At 47.9% G+C, this 17924-nt stretch overlaps 1 protein-coding gene across 1 annotated transcript in view; it reads right to left on the reverse strand.

The window, feature by feature from the left end:
* The window catches only part of LOC134533647 (pyrimidodiazepine synthase-like), a 49957-nt gene extending 37451 nt beyond the window's left edge, over positions 1-12506 (reverse strand). The window contains exons 1-3 of the mRNA XM_063371179.1: positions 12227-12506; positions 12034-12139; positions 2383-2602 (exon numbers count right to left, since the gene is read on the reverse strand). Of these exons, the coding sequence (XP_063227249.1) occupies positions 2383-2602; positions 12034-12139; positions 12227-12251 (351 nt within the window). The 5' untranslated portion in view covers positions 12252-12506. The remainder of the gene's footprint in view (positions 1-2382; positions 2603-12033; positions 12140-12226) is intronic.
* Positions 12507-17924: the final 5418 nt, after the last annotated feature.

Raw genomic sequence — 17924 nt, forward strand, 5'->3', positions numbered from 1 at the left:
AGTCCAAGAAATACTATTCCTCTATCGCTCTCACAATCATTGAGTTTTACACCCTTTTAGTGCACCCATTCTCCCCTTAAAAACATTCCTAAGATCCTTAAACCTACTTCTCGGCTACTCCCTTGCAACTCACTGCCTCAGCTCTCTCCACCTGCTCAGTACTTGATACAGCCTAACTAGCCTGTCCTATCTTCTATCCTATAGGCTCTCCCAAACTGTACAATACTTGACACACACTTGGTAACCTACCCATCTGTCAGCTATACCTGACAATACATAATACAGCCTAACTATCTTCACCATTTATCTTCTGTCCCTTGGGCTTTTACATCCTTCACAGTTCTTGATACAGGCTAACTCACTCTCCATCAACTGTCCTTTAGGATCTCCAATTATGCTCAGAACTGAATAGCCTAACTAGCCTCACCAACTGTCTTCTGTCCATTATAATTTCTAACCTGCTCAGTATATAATACAGCATAACTAACTTATCCGTCATCTGTGCTTTAGTATCTCCTATCCTGCTCAAAACTAGACACAGTCTAACAAACCTATCCATCTGTCTTCTGCGCCTTAGGCTCAACTGCTAGTGTGTGGTTGTGGAGTATGGCTGACTTCTTCGTGGTTATGTGATGAGAGCAAAGTGTACAGGAACGTGGGTCTGGTTGTCATGTGTATCCTTGAGAAGCGGTGAAGCCAGGGTTGCAACACTGAACACTTGTAATTCCCACACGTAAAAGGAATGATCGTTTCCCAAGGATGCTATCATTGTGGCTAAGGTAACATAATAATGTGCCATTTAAATAAGTTTTATTTATGAATGCCAATATTTGATAAATGTCTTTATTTACTTTGTATATTGTTTTAAGATTTTTATTTGTATTTTCTCCTCTTAATTTGGTGAGAATGATGTAAATCAAATAAAACATCATATATTTTCAATCCAAGTAGTACCAGATTTGTTACTTTCATGATCAATACTTTTCAAAATGAACTTGCTTAATTGTTTTCTGTGTTCAATATGTTTAATGTTTTAAACGTGTAATTTGAGGCGTGCAGCCCTCTCATTATTTATAGATATATATTTTGTTAGATGTTGACTGTCTTAGTTTTTGCTAGTATTTGTAAGATGCTGTTATTCTACAATTTGGCCTTAGCTTTTTAGCTATACTGGTGGTTACACTTGTCTCATTGTTGGTTATGGAGGTATTTTGTTAAATTTTTTAAATCTATTATATTTCTTTAAAATACACAAGTATTTGGAAGTAACAGTATACAGTAAATATGAAACAGCTGGGCCACTGTCGGCACACACCAAGAGAGCAGTCACAAGGGAGGGACCAGGAGGAACTAGAGGCTGCGCTACCCAACAGGTGGTCCGGAGCACTTCGCGACTTTCTGCTGCGTAACGAACGCTAAGTTTGGATGATACGCCTCAGGTAGTTGGTAGATATTTTGCACTCAGATCTACGTGGACTTATCAATCTGCAAGCCTTGAGAACCATGTCTAATGAGAGTATCATAATTGTGAGACAGTGTTTGAATTTGGAAACTATACCTTATCATTTGAATGGGTATTTGGAGATGTTTTACAACTCAAGCATTTCTCTGCTATTTATAAAAACACCCTTTTACTACATTCCCAAGCTGAAACTTAGTGCACAAAGCTAGATTTTGAATAACATGCACCTCATGTAAAATTTTGTTAGAAGCAACATTAAATTTTTGATCCCCAAAATTTTCCTTCTAAAAGATGAATTTTTTTCGATTATCGTGATTCCTAAGATCTGCAAAATATGTATAAATAATAAATAGTAACAAATATGAAATTGCAATGTAACTTGGTGGGCTAGTTAAAAAAGTGCAACAAGAATTACGTTTGTTACTCTGAGCCTAACAGCTGTCCCAAAGAAAACATTAAGTTCGTACAAAACCAATTTCGCAACACTGGGTTTTCTTCTTCGTAGTGCATGCATTCCCAGTTATACAGTAGGTGAATGTTCAGTTTTTCAGCTCGAACGTCACGGACTGCCAATCCTAGTCAGCAAGCTGTACGTGAGAGACTGTGTGAGAGTGTAGACAGTTGTGGAGTGGTGCTGACGAAGATTGCCAGGAAGTTGGCCTGGATTCGAACCAGCAGCCAGCAGGGCCAGGTGATGGTGACTGCGAGGACTTGTCCAGCAAGTGGTTGCCCCTAGCGGAGGCCCACTCAGTATATCAACTGGGTTACGAGGTGAGCTTTGCTGATATAGTAACATTACACCCAGATTAAGAGTTAGGACCTGACCCAGCGATCCAAACTGATGGTGTTGAGGCAAGCCAAGACAGTGACTTCTGGGGCGTGCGGACTGTGTCAAGTGGCATGTGTGACATGGGAGCCACCTTGTTGAACTGGTCCAGCAGCAGCTTGTCCTTGGCCTTCTTCCAGGGGTCGCGGGGGTGCAGCGGCCAGTGCTGGTACTTGTCGTCCAGGTAGTCCGCGATGATGGCGCTCTCGTGAAGGCAGTCTCCGTCCAGCTCCAGCACTGGCACCTTGCCCTGGGGGCTCTTGGAGTACAGCCACTCTGGCTTCTGTGTGAGGTTCACGTTCACCACCTCGTACCTGCAATAAGCCTGCTCTCAGACCTGCACTCTGTCCGTCGTGAAGACAGTCTCCGTCCAGCACTGGCACCTTGCCCTGGGGGCTCTTGGAGTACAGCCACTCTGGCTTCTGTGTGAGGTTCACGTTCACCACCTCGTACCTGCAATAAGCCTGCCCTCAGACCTGCACTATGTCCGTCGTGAAGACAGTCTCCGTCCAGCACTGGCACCTTGCCCTGGGGGCTCTTGGAGTACAGCCACTCTGGCTTCTGTGTGAGGTTCACGTTCACCACCTCGTACCTGCAACAAGCCTGCCCTCAGACCTGCACTCTGTCCGTCGTGAAGACAGTCTCCGTCCAGCACTGGCACCTTGCCCTGGGGGCTCTTGGAGTACAGCCACTCTGGCTTCTGTGTGAGGTTCACGTTCACCACCTCGTACCTGCAACAAGCCTGCCCTCAGACCTGCACTCTGTCCGTCGTGAAGACAGTCTCCGTCCAGCACTGGCACCTTGCCCTGGGGGCTCTTGGAGTACAGCCACTCTGGCTTCTGTGTGAGGTTCACGTTCACCACCTCGTACCTGCAACAAGCCTGCCCTCAGACCTGCACTCTGTCCGTCGTGAAGACAGTCTCCGTCCAGCAATGGCACCTTGCCCTGGGGGCTCTTGGAGTACAGCCACTCTGGTTTCTGAGTCAGGTTCACGTTCACCACCTCGTACCTGCAATAAGCCTGCCCTCAGACCTGCACTCTGTCCGTCGTGAAGACAGTCTCCGTCCAGCACTGGCACCTTGCCCTGAGGGCTCTTGGAGTACAGCCACTCTGGCTTCTGTGTGAGGTTCACGTTCACCACCTCGTACCTGCAATAAGCCTGCCCTCAGACCTGCACTCTGTCCGTCGTGAAGACAGTCTCCGTCCAGCACTGGCACCTTGCCCTGAGGGCTCTTGGAGTACAGCCACTCTGGCTTCTGTGTGAGGTTCACGTTCACCACCTCGTACCTGCAACAAGCCTGCCCTCAGACCTGCACTCTGTCCGTCGTGAAGACAGTCTCCGTCCAGCACTGGCACCTTGCCCTGGGGGCTCTTGGAGTACAGCCACTCTGGCTTCTGTGTGAGGTTCACGTTCACCACCTCGTACCTGCAACAAGCCTGCCCTCAGACCTGCACTCTGTCCGTCGTGAAGACAGTCTCCGTCCAGCACTGGCACCTTGCCCTGGGGGCTCTTGGAGTACAGCCACTCTGGCTTCTGTGTGAGGTTCACGTTCACCACCTCGTACCTGCAATAAGCCTGCCCTCAGACCTGCACTCTGTCCGTCGTGAAGACAGTCTCCGTCCAGCACTGGCACCTTGCCCTGGGGGCTCTTGGAGTACAGCCACTCTGGCTTCTGTGTGAGGTTCACGTTCACCACCTCGTACCTGCAAGAAGCCTGCCCTCAGACCTGCACTCTGTCCGTCGTGAAGACAGTCTCCGTCCAGCACTGGCACCTTGCCCTGGGGGCTCTTGGAGTACAGCCACTCTGGCTTCTGTGTGAGGTTCACGTTCACCACCTCGTACCTGCAATAAGCCTGCCCTCAGACCTGCACTCTGTCCGTCATGAAGACAGTCTCCGTCCAGCACTGGCACCTTGCCCTGAGGGCTCTTGGAGTACAGCCACTCTGGCTTCTGTGTGAGGTTCACGTTCACCACCTCGTACCTGCAATAAGCCTGCTCTCAGACCTGCACTCTGTCCGTCGTGAAGACAGTCTCCGTCCAGCACTGGCACCTTGCCCTGGGGGCTCTTGGAGTACAGCCACTCTGGCTTCTGTGTGAGGTTCACGTTCACCACCTCGTACCTGCAACAAGCCTGCCCTCAGACCTGCACTCTGTCCGTCGTGAAGACAGTCTCCGTCCAGCACTGGCACCTTGCCCTGGGGGCTCTTGGAGTACAGCCACTCTGGCTTCTGTGTGAGGTTCACGTTCACCACCTCGTACCTGCAACAAGCCTGCCCTCAGACCTGCACTCTGTCCCTCGTGAAGACAGTCTCCGTCCAGCACTGGCACCTTGCCCTGAGGGCTCTTGGAGTACAGCCACTCTGGCTTCTGTGTGAGGTTCACGTTCACCACCTCGTACCTGCAACAAGCCTGCCCTCAGACCTGCACTCTGTCCGTCGTGAAGACAGTCTCCGTCCAGCACTGGCACCTTGCCCTGAGGGCTCTTGGAGTACAGCCACTCTGGCTTCTGTGTGAGGTTCACGTTCACCACCTCGTACCTGCAACAAGCCTGCCCTCAGACCTGCACTCTGTCCGTCGTGAAGACAGTCTCCGTCCAGCACTGGCACCTTGCCCTGGGGGCTCTTGGAGTACAGCCACTCTGGCTTCTGTGTGAGGTTCACGTTCACCACCTCGTACCTGCAACAAGCCTGCCCTCAGACCTGCACTCTGTCCGTCGTGAAGACAGTCTCCGTCCAGCACTGGCACCTTGCCCTGGGGGCTCTTGGAGTACAGCCACTCTGGCTTCTGTGTGAGGTTCACGTTCACCACCTCGTACCTGCAACAAGCCTGCCCTCAGACCTGCACTCTGTCCGTCGTGAAGACAGTCTCCGTCCAGCACTGGCACCTTGCCCTGAGGGCTCTTGGAGTACAGCCACTCTGGCTTCTGTGTGAGGTTCACGTTCACCACCTCGTACCTGCAATAAGCCTGCTCTCAGACCTGCACTCTGTCCGTCGTGAAGACAGTCTCCGTCCAGCACTGGCACCTTGCCCTGAGGGCTCTTGGAGTACAGCCACTCTGGCTTCTGTGTGAGGTTCACGTTCACCACCTCGTACCTGCAATAAGCCTGCCCTCAGACCTGCACTCTGTCCGTCGTGAAGACAGTCTCCGTCCAGCACTGGCACCTTGCCCTGGGGGCTCTTGGAGTACAGCCACTCTGGCTTCTGTGTGAGGTTCACGTTCACCACCTCGTACCTGCAACAAGCCTGCCCTCAGACCTGCACTCTGTCCGTCGTGAAGACAGTCTCCGTCCAGCACTGGCACCTTGCCCTGAGGGCTCTTGGAGTACAGCCACTCTGGCTTCTGTGTGAGGTTCACGTTCACCACCTCGTACCTGCAACAAGCCTGCCCTCAGACCTGCACTCTGTCCGTCGTGAAGACAGTCTCCGTCCAGCACTGGCACCTTGCCCTGGGGGCTCTTGGAGTACAGCCACTCTGGCTTCTGTGTGAGGTTCACGTTCACCACCTCGTACCTGCAATAAGCCTGCCCTCAGACCTGCACTCTGTCCGTCGTGAAGACAGTCTCCGTCCAGCACTGGCACCTTGCCCTGGGGGCTCTTGGAGTACAGCCACTCTGGCTTCTGTGTGAGGTTCACGTTCACCACCTCGTACCTGCAACAAGCCTGCCCTCAGACCTGCACTCTGTCCGTCGTGAAGACAGTCTCCGTCCAGCACTGGCACCTTGCCCTGGGGGCTCTTGGAGTACAGCCACTCTGGCTTCTGTGTGAGGTTCACGTTCACCACCTCGTACCTGCAATAAGCCTGCCCTCAGACCTGCACTCTGTCCGTCGTGAAGACAGTCTCCGTCCAGCACTGGCACCTTGCCCTGGGGGCTCTTGGAGTACAGCCACTCTGGCTTCTGTGTGAGGTTCACGTTCACCACCTCGTACCTGCAACAAGCCTGCCCTCAGACCTGCACTCTGTCCGTCGTGAAGACAGTCTCCGTCCAGCACTGGCACCTTGCCCTGGGGGCTCTTGGAGTACAGCCACTTTGGTTTCTGAGTGAGGTTCACGTTCACCACCTCGTACCTGCAAGAAGCCTGCCCTCAGACCTGCACTCTGTCCGTCGTGAAGACAGTCTCCGTCCAGCACTGGCACCTTGCCCTGGGGGCTCTTGGAGTACAGCCACTTTGGTTTCTGAGTGAGGTTCACGTTCACCACCTCGTACCTGCAAGAAGCCTGCCCTCAGACCTGCACTCTGTCTGTCACACATACTACCAGCTGCCTTCCCCAAATACGATCTGTGATACGACTGTGTTGGTTTCTAATTACCTCGGCCATCATCTTTACTTTTCCCCTGCTTGCACTTCACAGTTCCTAAATGATAAACCAACAGTAGTTATTTATTTTAATGAGTCTCGCCAAGTTCATACATAACACAAACAACAGATCAAGAACCAAGTGGGACATGTTGATTGATGCACCATCATGCATGTTCATCTCTTAAGACCCTCTCACAATATCAAATTTTCCAATCAATAGTGTTAAAATCATCTTCTATTTAATTTGCTTGTGCATTAATTCACTGAAAAATTATTATATCTTTCATGCAATTGATAGCAACAATTTTCATCCTATTTTTAAATTTAGAACATGCTCTAAAAATTTTCTTTCGTGTAAATGGTTTTAACCGATAAGAATTTTTACAGCACAATATATATGCGACTATAGCAGCTGCATATGTATTAAAATCTAAATACAAAAAAAAAGTTTTACAAAAATTATTTAAATTTAATAACTAAATACTGGGAATATCAATATTGTAAATATCACTAATAATTTCCTGCTCATAAAATATAATATTGTTGATGAATTTCATTTACATGTACACAAATAAATTTTTTTAACTGAACATTTTTTGCAAATTTTCTTTCTAAACTATAATTTTTATGGCAGTGTAAAGTAATAATAATACCAGGAAAGTGTGTTTATTTATTGCTCGGATCATATTCTATAATGTACTAGCATAACCCAGCAGACATTGTCCCCCTGCAGGTGTTTGTTACCTATCTCTATCTCAAATGAATGGTTTGGATGTCATCTAAAATCTATAAAGCATTTGAAATGGTATTTCATTTTAAACTCACTCACCAAATACTAATCACAGTTGCAATCACTGTATGTTGTTACCAAGGTTAATGACCGTAAAAATCACAATTTACCAATTTTCATGGCGATTGATTGAACGGTTTAGAAGTTGTTGCGGTGCAGAGCCATCTAGCCGAGAGTTACAAAAAAAATTAATAGCATAAAAACCTTTTCCATGAAAAAAACACTTCAATGTGCCAACTTTCATAGCAAACTGTCAAAAAGTGTTGGAGTTTTTTGAATTTATACATACCTACATCATATTTATATATATATATATATATATATATATATATATATATATATATATATATATATATATATATATATATATATATATATATATATATATATATATATATATAGATGGGGTGATTTATGTTTTTCTTATTATTGTTACAATATTAACAAAAAGTAACTTTATTTAATGCTTTTACTGCTCTTTATGGTAAAATTTGGTACTGCAGCTTTGATAGTGGGTAACTGTGGCTACGCATACAGGTCACAGAGAGGCAGAAATGTTATCAACAAGTCCAAAATAGCTTTGGTTTATCTAAAGTTGGTATAGTTCACAATGAGATACAATGAATCCCTGTGCAAGGCAATACCGGCAATTGTGTGCACGGTACACAACACACCATATGTACTTAGAGGAAGTGTATGTGATGTGTTGTGTACTGTGGTATTAATAAATAACTACACACAGTTAACTAATGCTTATGTATCTACTCAGTCAGCATTCCAGAGGATACAGGCAAAAATTTCCAATGTTACTGACCGATCACACTGCAACCGAGTCATTAACCAAAATAGCTGATTTGATTTTTGAAGCTATGCTCCAGACTTCAAAATGAGCAAGCAACATGCGACTGATGGATTACAGAACTATTAAGAGTAAACATACGTTACAGTTATGTTGATGGTTAATACACTAAACCTCCTGCATTCACAATATATAAGATGAGAAATCTTCCAGTGTACTATAAACACAATTATGGCAAACATTTTTAATGAGTAGTTACACTATCAATTAGATCCTGCAGTGAAGAGTTTTAGTAAAAACAACTTAGCATCTCAGGCAATTCTGCTGGACAAATGCCCCATCTCACCCAGATATGAATTGTAGCATAATCAAGGCCCTGTTCTTACCACCAAATGTCACAGCGTTACTTCGACCAATGGAACAAAGTGTCTCGCAAGCATCGAAGCTCATTTCTCAGGACTCTCATAGAACATGGGAGAAGCAAACTCTCATTGCATAACAAGTTAAAAGAAGTACATCACAGACTGGGCTGCTGAATCGTCAAGCGGAGCGACCCATCCGTGCTTAAAGAAGTATGGAGGGTATAACTTATTACCGACCTTGAATATCACTGAAATTAATGAAGAAACTAATAAAGACTCCAAATTTCCTTCAATTGTTACAAGAAACACCAAAGAATGGACGCAGATGGCTCAAGTTATGGAAACCTTGCTGATAAGGCTATTGCAGCTTGTACTTAAACATTGTGGCTTCAAGTTGATTCAGTTCACTGCTCCAAACAAACCGACTAATTTCTTAAGTAAAGAAAAATATTGTTACTTATTTTCCAGCCACTTTGTAAAGTTTGTTCATTTTGTTCTGTTTAAAGTTTGTAATGTATTCTTAGTTTGTAGTGTTGCAATGTAGTTCTTAATGTATTTCTGACCATTTACTGAATGTTTTTTTAACAGTATTTTTTTTTTCCTGGGCACAAATGTGCCTGATTTTGTTTTTCCCAGATTTGACCAAATCAAAAATAGTTTTAAAAATTATTCAAGGTTTTTTTAAATACCTTTTTTCACCATAAGCTCATTCGCATTAGCCAGATTTTCTAAATAGCAGGGTTTGGATGACTGTGAATTTGCTTAATTTTATTACCAGAGGCAGAATTACTTTCCAGTTGCAAGTTTGTGGGAAGATATAATTTGTGCGTTTTAAGTTGACAATCCCGGAGCTGAGGTCTGCAAGACAGCTGACGTATGTTGTTCTTAACTGTCCGACATGAATACTGAATATTTTTTAATCTTATTTCTTGTATGCTATAATAATATTACATGAAAACTCTATGCAATAAATAAGAAATAACCTAAACATTATATATTTTTTAAAAACTATATACGATGAAGTAAAATTAAATTTTAAAAATTTGACATAGCAAAAATGGATTTAAATATTTCCAATATTATATAAACACAACATTAAAATACCCTGCTTTAAAAAAATAAAATATGAAGTTTCTTAAAACCAAACCACAAATGGTTAAATACACCATCTTTCAGAAAAATCAATACGTATGTATATATTAAGTAAGCGTGGCTTGTCTTTACATGTTGATATAACTCCACAATTCCCGCCCCCCCCCCCCTCCTTCAACCCTTGAACGCCCATCCGCGAGGAAGGTTTCAGTTTGTAACTGCAGGGGCTGGGTGTAAAAACAAGGCATCACACAAATGGACTTTTATGGGAAGTAGTCGGCGAAGCAGGTGGGAATCTAGTAGCAGAGACTGGCAAGAATGTTCTTAAATCTTCCAGAAGGTTCAAGATGTTTCAGAATGTTACAGTCTTCCAGAAGGTTCAAGAAGGCCCCGTCATAATGGATTTTTCGAAATTTTTTTTTTTTGCTAAAATTCTAATTATGAACTATTTATCCCAATTGTTGGCATGTCAAGGCATAAATAAAATCTTTCAGACCTTCTATACCTTGTTGCTATCAGGCTCTAGTCCGTCAGCTCCGCGAGGAAACAGCTTATTACTTCGTGAGGGCGACTGCAACTACCATGATAACCACACACCACACCAGTTCACAAGTGTCCACTAAGCCAAGTCAAAACAAAATATTGAGCACGGAAGCATTGGTATTGCAAGCTGTGTCAAAATATTTTAAATTGCAATGGCGAGGCCTAATCCTCCTTAATTTTTCTTCATAATTTATAGTAACTATTGGTGTGTGTTGGATTTAAATATTATGTGTGTTTCCAAATTTAAGTTTACACAAAATTAGGTGATTATCGAAAAGTAAAAGGTGTGTGAATCTCATTTCGACAATCATCTACTTTTGCGAAATCTTACTTTTGAAACTAATATTTATTAAATCCAACAATCACAAATACAAAAATTTATGTGTGTGTGTGTGTGTGTGTGTGTGCAACTTCATTGCCCCTGGTTTCTCCTCAGACCATTCACCACTCAACATCAATGTACAGATTGCAGTAAGCATTGAACAGTACATGCACTAATCCAGTGCTTTGTTAGCTATAAGTATTAATGCATTCAATAGTTTATGTTCAGTATTATTATTAGTTTTAAGAGTGGTTGGTGCCTTAGTTCTGCATAAATGTGCGTGTTGCTCGAGGTTAGTATTGTTAGGGGTTCGTGGCATACTTTTGTGTGTGCAAGCCAGATGGTTGGTGTCCCTGTTCCTCAGTTGGCGACTGGCGGCCGTGCGGATTAGACGTGAGGATTCGGTGCTGCCACGACAATCGCGTGCGCTCTCTACTACGTTTCTCTGCATGACATTCGTACCTGCTGGCGAGTATTTCTTTTGTACGAGTTGCTTTGACACTACAACTGTTCTGCAATTACTCAGATTTGTCCTTACGCCATGTTCTGAACTGTTGCATCATAATTTGTGTGAAGAAATAATTGTTTAAATTCCTGTAAATAGTCAATGAGAGGTAAATATGTAGTTGAGCGGTATTTGCGAAAATAAATGTTAAAAGTCCGAAAATACCTTTATTAGATGCTCTTCAACTTCCTCTTTTCATTCAAAGCGGCGGAGATAATAAATTCCAAATACTTTAGAAGATATCGCCGTTCTTATTTTGCATACAAGACCTGTGTTTATCATACGACCGTCGCCATTTTTTTATTTTGCCGTGTGTTTGTGAATACCTAATTAATGAAAATGGTCGATTAGGTCAGGTCAGTTACATTATAAATACTTTGAAACTAAGCGTACATTAAAAATAATATGAAATTATTTCAATGGTTCTTTAGTTTTAAAGTATTTATAATGTAACTGACCTGACCTAACAAACCGGGACAAAGGAAGCACGGTAACAACTCACGTAAAATTTTTTTGTTACTTATTACTTGCGCAACAATAAAAAATAAGACTTTAAAATTAGAAACGTTAAAAACTCGCCTAAGTTGGAGGCGGTAATTAAACACCGTTTTAAAACAATAAATGAACTAAATAATTACGTATTGGTTCATTTGAATTCTGGCCTATTACGATCAATCACGTGACATCATTTTCCAATAAAAAAAATATATACTCGTAAACAAGAAACAATGCGGAATGCCACATAATGCACTGGTATAATTGTGATGAAATTTAAAAATTCGATATCTTCTAAAGTATTTGAAATTTCTTATCTTCGCCGCTTATAATGAAAAGAGGAAGATAAAGAGCATAGAATAAAAGTATTTTCGGATTTTTAACATTTTTATTCGCAAATACCGCCCAACTACATATTTACCCTTTTATTCTATTCATTTTTTTCTTTTAGAAAAGTGGTTCGCCATCAGAATTGCCCAACACTTATATAGAACCATCACTGTATATTATTTCAACATTAACAATGAAAATACTTACGGGATTTTTTTCGCGTCCAAAACCAAATGAATTCTTTGGGCATACGGGCAGAATCGCATACTGTAGAGCCTTAACTTGCACTTATGTGCCGGGGGGCACTTGGAACCTGCACATAAAAAAAAAAGGAATTTACATTTATTAGTAACATTTGACGTTTACCCTGTTTACTTACACAATAACCATGGTATCTTACCTAAACCTAAATGTGCAGAACTCATATTGTTATTTAAAAAAAAGTGTCAAATATAATTTATCTACCCAACACGTTCACCTCTGACACAAAAAATGCAATTTTTACTTGAAAATAGTATGAACCTAGCAACAACAAAATAAGAGTAACAAGTTGTCGTTGGCCTTTGACACTTATCCAGACAGTTGAAATTACGCAAAACAAAAAAAACGAGTTCAGGAAGAAAAATAAATACAGAAGAAAACAATATGTGAATTCATTGTAACAGTACGAGAATAATTTCACTAGATAGCGCGTTGGTCACTTCTTAACGAGATTGAAACAGCGAATGATTTCTTAGATTCAAATTGTTTCAGAAAATACTATACACTTTTAAGAAGCCCACGTTAAAAGGGAAAGACCTCCTGTGAAATGAGTTAATAAATGTGTTAGAATGTGAAATTTAAGAAAAAAAAATTAAATTTAAATAGAACAAATATTATAGACTATTTAACGAATATAGAAAAAAAGTAGTTAAATATAAGAGAATCATTATGTACAAACTTTAACTGCCAGTTTGTTTAATGTTTATTATAAATGACCCTTATATTAAATGTTTTCGTTATAATATACATTTATGTGTTCAAAGGGTTGACGCCGTCCCCGCTGCCTGTTTTGAATTTACGTGAATTAGAAATGTTTTGATTAATGTTGATCTCAAGGGCGGGGTTCCTGGCCTCGTGGCTGCAGGCAGGGACGCGTCGGCAAAGGGCTCCCCGGGCTGTTATGGCCTCCCAAAACGCCGTCTTAGAAAAAACACACACGTACTTTTAACTGGTTTATTACGTCGCACACGTTACACTTGACACTCTCACGCGACTGGCCGCTTCATCGTCGACCTATGCTCAACCTACACCACCCTCTCTTGGTGGTACTCGTTACGGTCGCTCAGTAGCCCGGCGGCTAGTACATTAAGAGGGGTAGTTACCCGGCGAGTGGCGAGATGAATGCTCAGGTTAGCGGCAAGCCTGGTTCTGCGCCCGAGAGAGTCTGGGCGGGGCGTGGTATGAAGTACGCTTACGGCGGATTACACAAAGTTACTAAACACAGAAACAATACACTAAAGTCACTAGGGCTAGTCCCGGGTTCGGACCGGGTCCGGGTGTCCCACTCAGGTGGTCACACAATGGCAGTTACTCCGCGTGGTGGCGAGGGCCACGTTATGCTGGGTACGGGCACGGCGGAATCCGGCGGGATATCACGTCCGTGACCGTCGCACGTCCCAGTTGATGAATCGTCCGTAAACTTATTCTCGTGTTTGGCGCAGTGCCGCCCCGCGTGGGCGATGAACTAATTCCCCGTGGGGAGTTTCAGTAGCGTGAGGCGCAGGTACCACGGTGGGTCACCTAATTAACTTACGTAGCACAAGAAAGACCCGGTGGCGATTCACGCATTATATTGAAAGACCGCACGAAGTATCGTACGGCCGATTGGGGCCGACCGGGAAGCTGTTGAAATGGTTTGACTATAATTACCTATTGCTGTTAATGGTGAGATTGGCGCGAAAGGTGAGTGCTTCCCGTGCGCGGGGCTGCCGTCCCTGGCGAGTCACCGATGACGACTGACTAACCTCCCTGGCCACCGGTGCCAGGGAGGGGGGAAATTCCGCGGGAAACTGCGGAGCGCGGGAAGATGATTTCGGCCAGTTTTGTGAATGATACTAGTTTACAAAATGATTATTGAATTAACATTAATTATTAGTTATTTTACAAGTATTAGTTTTTGTTTGTTTTATCGAATGCATGAACAAATTATTTAGTTGCGCAGTGCCACACCCGGCCGGGCGCTTTGCACACGTAGGAGACCGTGACTGACGTCACGCCGTTCGGGGCACTGCACTACGTTGCATGCACGGGCGCGTTCGAAGCACGGCACTGATCAGGTGTTGAGGACACATAACAGCCTGTGCTCTCAGAGGGAGCACTGACAGCAGTGTCAAATGCCCCCCCCCCTCGACGAGGCCGTTCTGTGCCTCAACACCTCTACACACGGTGGATCGCAGCACTCTGACGTTGCACTGGTTCGCACACGGGTATGATTAAGCTGTGAGTAGTGTACTGGGGTGAGGTGTGGTCCCTCCAGGTGAATAGGGGCCCCCCTTGTGGTGGGCTGTACCGTGTCCCGGGCGGTGATGGGTCCCTAGGGCGCCCCCCCCCCCTTGTGGATGCTGGGAGCTCCTGGCTGTGTGCCTCCGGTAAGTGACGTGATTGTCCCCAAAAAGTAGTCCCGGAGGTGGGTTGGGGCATGGCGAGTGCGGCCTAGTCGACCACGGGGACCTGGGGCCTCAGTTTCGGGCAGGTGGGCACGAGTGGGGACCCCCACCTCCCTGTTGCTACTTGTCCCCCTGTCGGCCTGGTTGCTAGTGATGTAGTCATCCAGGTGCGAAGGGGTCCGCCGGTCCCTACGGGGTCGGACTGTCCCTGTGTCGGCCTGTTCGTCTCGGTCCCCCGTGCTCCTGACTGCCCTATCCTGCGGACCAGCTGCCCCGTCTCTTCTTCCCACTGCCGACGGCTCTCCCGTACAGCATGTGGGTCGTACTAGATGCCGCCTCCGGCGTGGATACCTCCTATCAGTTATCTCCTCGTCCCCCGATTCGGCCGCTGGTTCCTCGATGACTACTCGGAACGTTGACGTGCTCAGATTCAGGTCTAGTGGCCACCACGGCTCGTCCCCCTCATCCGCCTCCGGCACGTGTGTCTCGTCGTCCGGGTGACTAATGATGGGTGTGGTCTCGCCCGTGTCGGGAGGGATAGTAGCGGGATGGCTACGGGAGGGCGTCGTTGCGCCTGCCTCGTCAGGCTGGTCGTCAGTGGGGGCGGTGTCTGGACTCGTCTGGAGGTTGACGTCAGTGGGTTCAGGAGAGTTGGAGTCCCTCGTACGTCTTTCCCTTGTCTCGCCGATCGGTGTGTCGGGAGTTGGTCCCGGTCCCGGCGTTGCGTCGTCGCCTCGCGACGAGTTTCCCGCGCCCCAGATCGTGCCCCCGCTGAGTCCGGGGTCGTGGGGGTTTGGTGCATATGGGGGGGTAGTTACTAGCCTTAAATCATCCCGATGTACCTTGGCTGGGCGCCCGCTTGGGGTGCGCACGGCGTAGGTGGACAGCCCCGTCTTCCACAGTTTATGCCACGGCAGGGACCACTTCGGGGCCAGCCCGGCGCAGAAGTTCTTTGCCCCCGCCGAGAGGTGGTGTTGGTGGACGTAGACCCACTGTCCGGGTGTGAGGGGGACAGGGGCGTGTGTGGTGGTGGGCGTTTTGTGGGCGAGGAACTGGGCCTGTCTCTCCCTCGCCTGCTCCCGCATGGCCTCGATTTGGGGCCGCAATTCCTCCCCCCACCAGTTCTCGGTGGCTGTGTTGGCTACTCGGCACTCCCCCGGGAGTGCCAGGGTTTGCCCCTGCACAATCTCCGCGGGAGTGTGTCTGGTAACGGCGTTGACGCGCCGCCTCAGGCAACACAAAATCTTTGGTAAGTGAACGTCCCATTTTGTGTGGTCATCCCCCAGGTGTAGCCGGAGCTGGGCCTTGATGTCCTGATTCCTCCTCTCTGTAGGGTTGGCGCGGGGATGGTACGTGGGTGTAGTGTGGTGGGCGATGCACCAACAGCGACAGTCCGCCCGCCATTGTTTGCCCATGAACTGACTTCCATTGTCCGTCAGGACTTCCTTCGGGAAGCCGTAACGGGAGTAGACCTCTCCCTCCAACAGGTTGGTGATCGTCCGAGCCCGGACGTTAGACACCGGAAACGCCTCCACCCATCGCGTGAAGAGATCGGTGACGACCACGAGGAAGCGTTTCCCCCTAGGTGTCCTCGGGTACGGGCCCATGACGTCTAGCGCCAGAGTGTGGAAGGGTGCGTGCGGCCTGCGGGGCTGTTGCTGTTCGACCCCGTCGGCCCTCCGGGCCTTGCGTTGTTGGCACAGCTGACAGCCTCTAACGTACTCCCGTACGTCCCGTGCTACCCCGGGCCAGTGAAAGGTGTGCCGCAGCGCCTCCTGTGTTTGTTCCGCCCCTGGGTGCCCCGCCAAGTCGTGGTCGTGATAGAAGTGCATTACCGCCGGACGGGCGGCGGCGGGCACGTGTGTGCGCCAGCTCTCCATATCGCCGGGGGCGCGTGTCTGTAGCTCGCCGTCCAGACACCGCTGGAAGGAGCGGTGCCCGGCCGTGCACGCGGCCACATCGGCGAGCCCCGTCGCGTCCGTCTGTTGTGCGTGACGCACGACCTGGACGAGGCTGGCCAGATTGTCGGGCCGGGGTGCTTCCGGGGTTGCTGGGTTTTTGGTGGCGTACAGGGTGGCTGTTTCCTCCCCCTCGGGATGGTCATGGGAAGTTCCTGGTGGCGGCAACAACTCATCCCACGTCCCCTCATCCTCGAACTCGGTGCCCGGGTCGGGGTGGCGTGACAACTCGTCGGCCAGCTGATTCTCCCGACCCGGCACGTGCTCTACGTGGAAGTCAAAGGTCTGTAAGGTGAGCGCCCACAGGGTGAATTTTGATTTCCGCCCCTGTACCGAATCCAGCCACTTCAGGCACTGGCTGTCAGTCCGGAGTGTGAAGGGCCGACCCTCGAGGTGGTGCCGGTAGCGTCCCACGGCCCACACGACCGCCAGACACTCCTGCTCGTTCACGTGGTAGCGGCGCGCCGCCGGCCCAAACTTGGTACTGGCGTATTCTACGACGCGCCGCTCCCCGTCGGGACCCAGCTGATACAGGACCGCGCCCATGCCCTCCTGGCTGGCGTCGGTCTGCAGGTATATGTGCTCTGTGGGTTGTAGACGAGCAAGGGTGTGACACTCCCGGAACAGGCGTTTGACGGCGATCAGGGCGTGGTCGGCCTCCGGGGTCCACCGAAACCGGTACTTTGGCGACAGAAGGTCGGTCAGGGGGGCAGTGACGACGGAGAAATTAGGTATGAAGCTCCTGAGCCAGTTGAGCAGCCCCACCAGCTGTTGCAACTGCTTCCGGGTACGTGGGGGAGGCTTGGACTCAATCAGATCGAGCTGGGCTGACAGAGGCCGGCACCCGTCCGCGCTCACCATGTGCCCCAGGTAGGCTAGCTCCACCGCGCCGACATGGCACTTGTGGGGCGCGCAGGTCAGGCCGTGGCGGGCCAGCCGTTCGAGGACCAAAGCGAGGTGGTGCGCATGGTCCTCCCACGTTCGCGACCAGATGATGACATCATGCAGGTAGGCTGCGGCAAACTTGCCCACGAACCCGTCCAGGACGCGCACCATCATGGTCTGAAAGGCCGCGGGGGCGTCCATCAGCCCGAACGGCATGGCGCAGAACTGGAACCTGCGGCCGTCAGGGCGCGGTGAAGGCCGTCTTCGGCCGATCCTCCGGGCAGACGGGTACCTGCCAGTACCCTGACTTGAGGTCCAGTGAGGTGAGTATGCCTGCCTCCCCCAACCTGGCTAGGGCATCGGTGATGTAAATGATCGGTGGAGGGGCGGGGATGGTGACTGCGTTGATGGGCTTGAAGTTTACGCAGAACCGGAGTGAGCCGTCCTTCTTCTTGGCCATCACTACCAAGCAATTGTACGGCGACTCACTCGGTTCGATTACCCCGTCCCGCAACATCTCCGCGATCTGGGTTTGAATCGCCTCTCGCTCCCTTGGTCCAAAACCGAAGGTCTTGACAAAGCGGGACTCGTGGGGTCGTGTCGGGAT

Source organism: Bacillus rossius, chromosome 7 (genome assembly GCF_032445375.1).
Source record: "Bacillus rossius redtenbacheri isolate Brsri chromosome 7, Brsri_v3, whole genome shotgun sequence".
NCBI lineage: Eukaryota > Metazoa > Arthropoda > Insecta > Phasmatodea > Bacillidae > Bacillus > Bacillus rossius.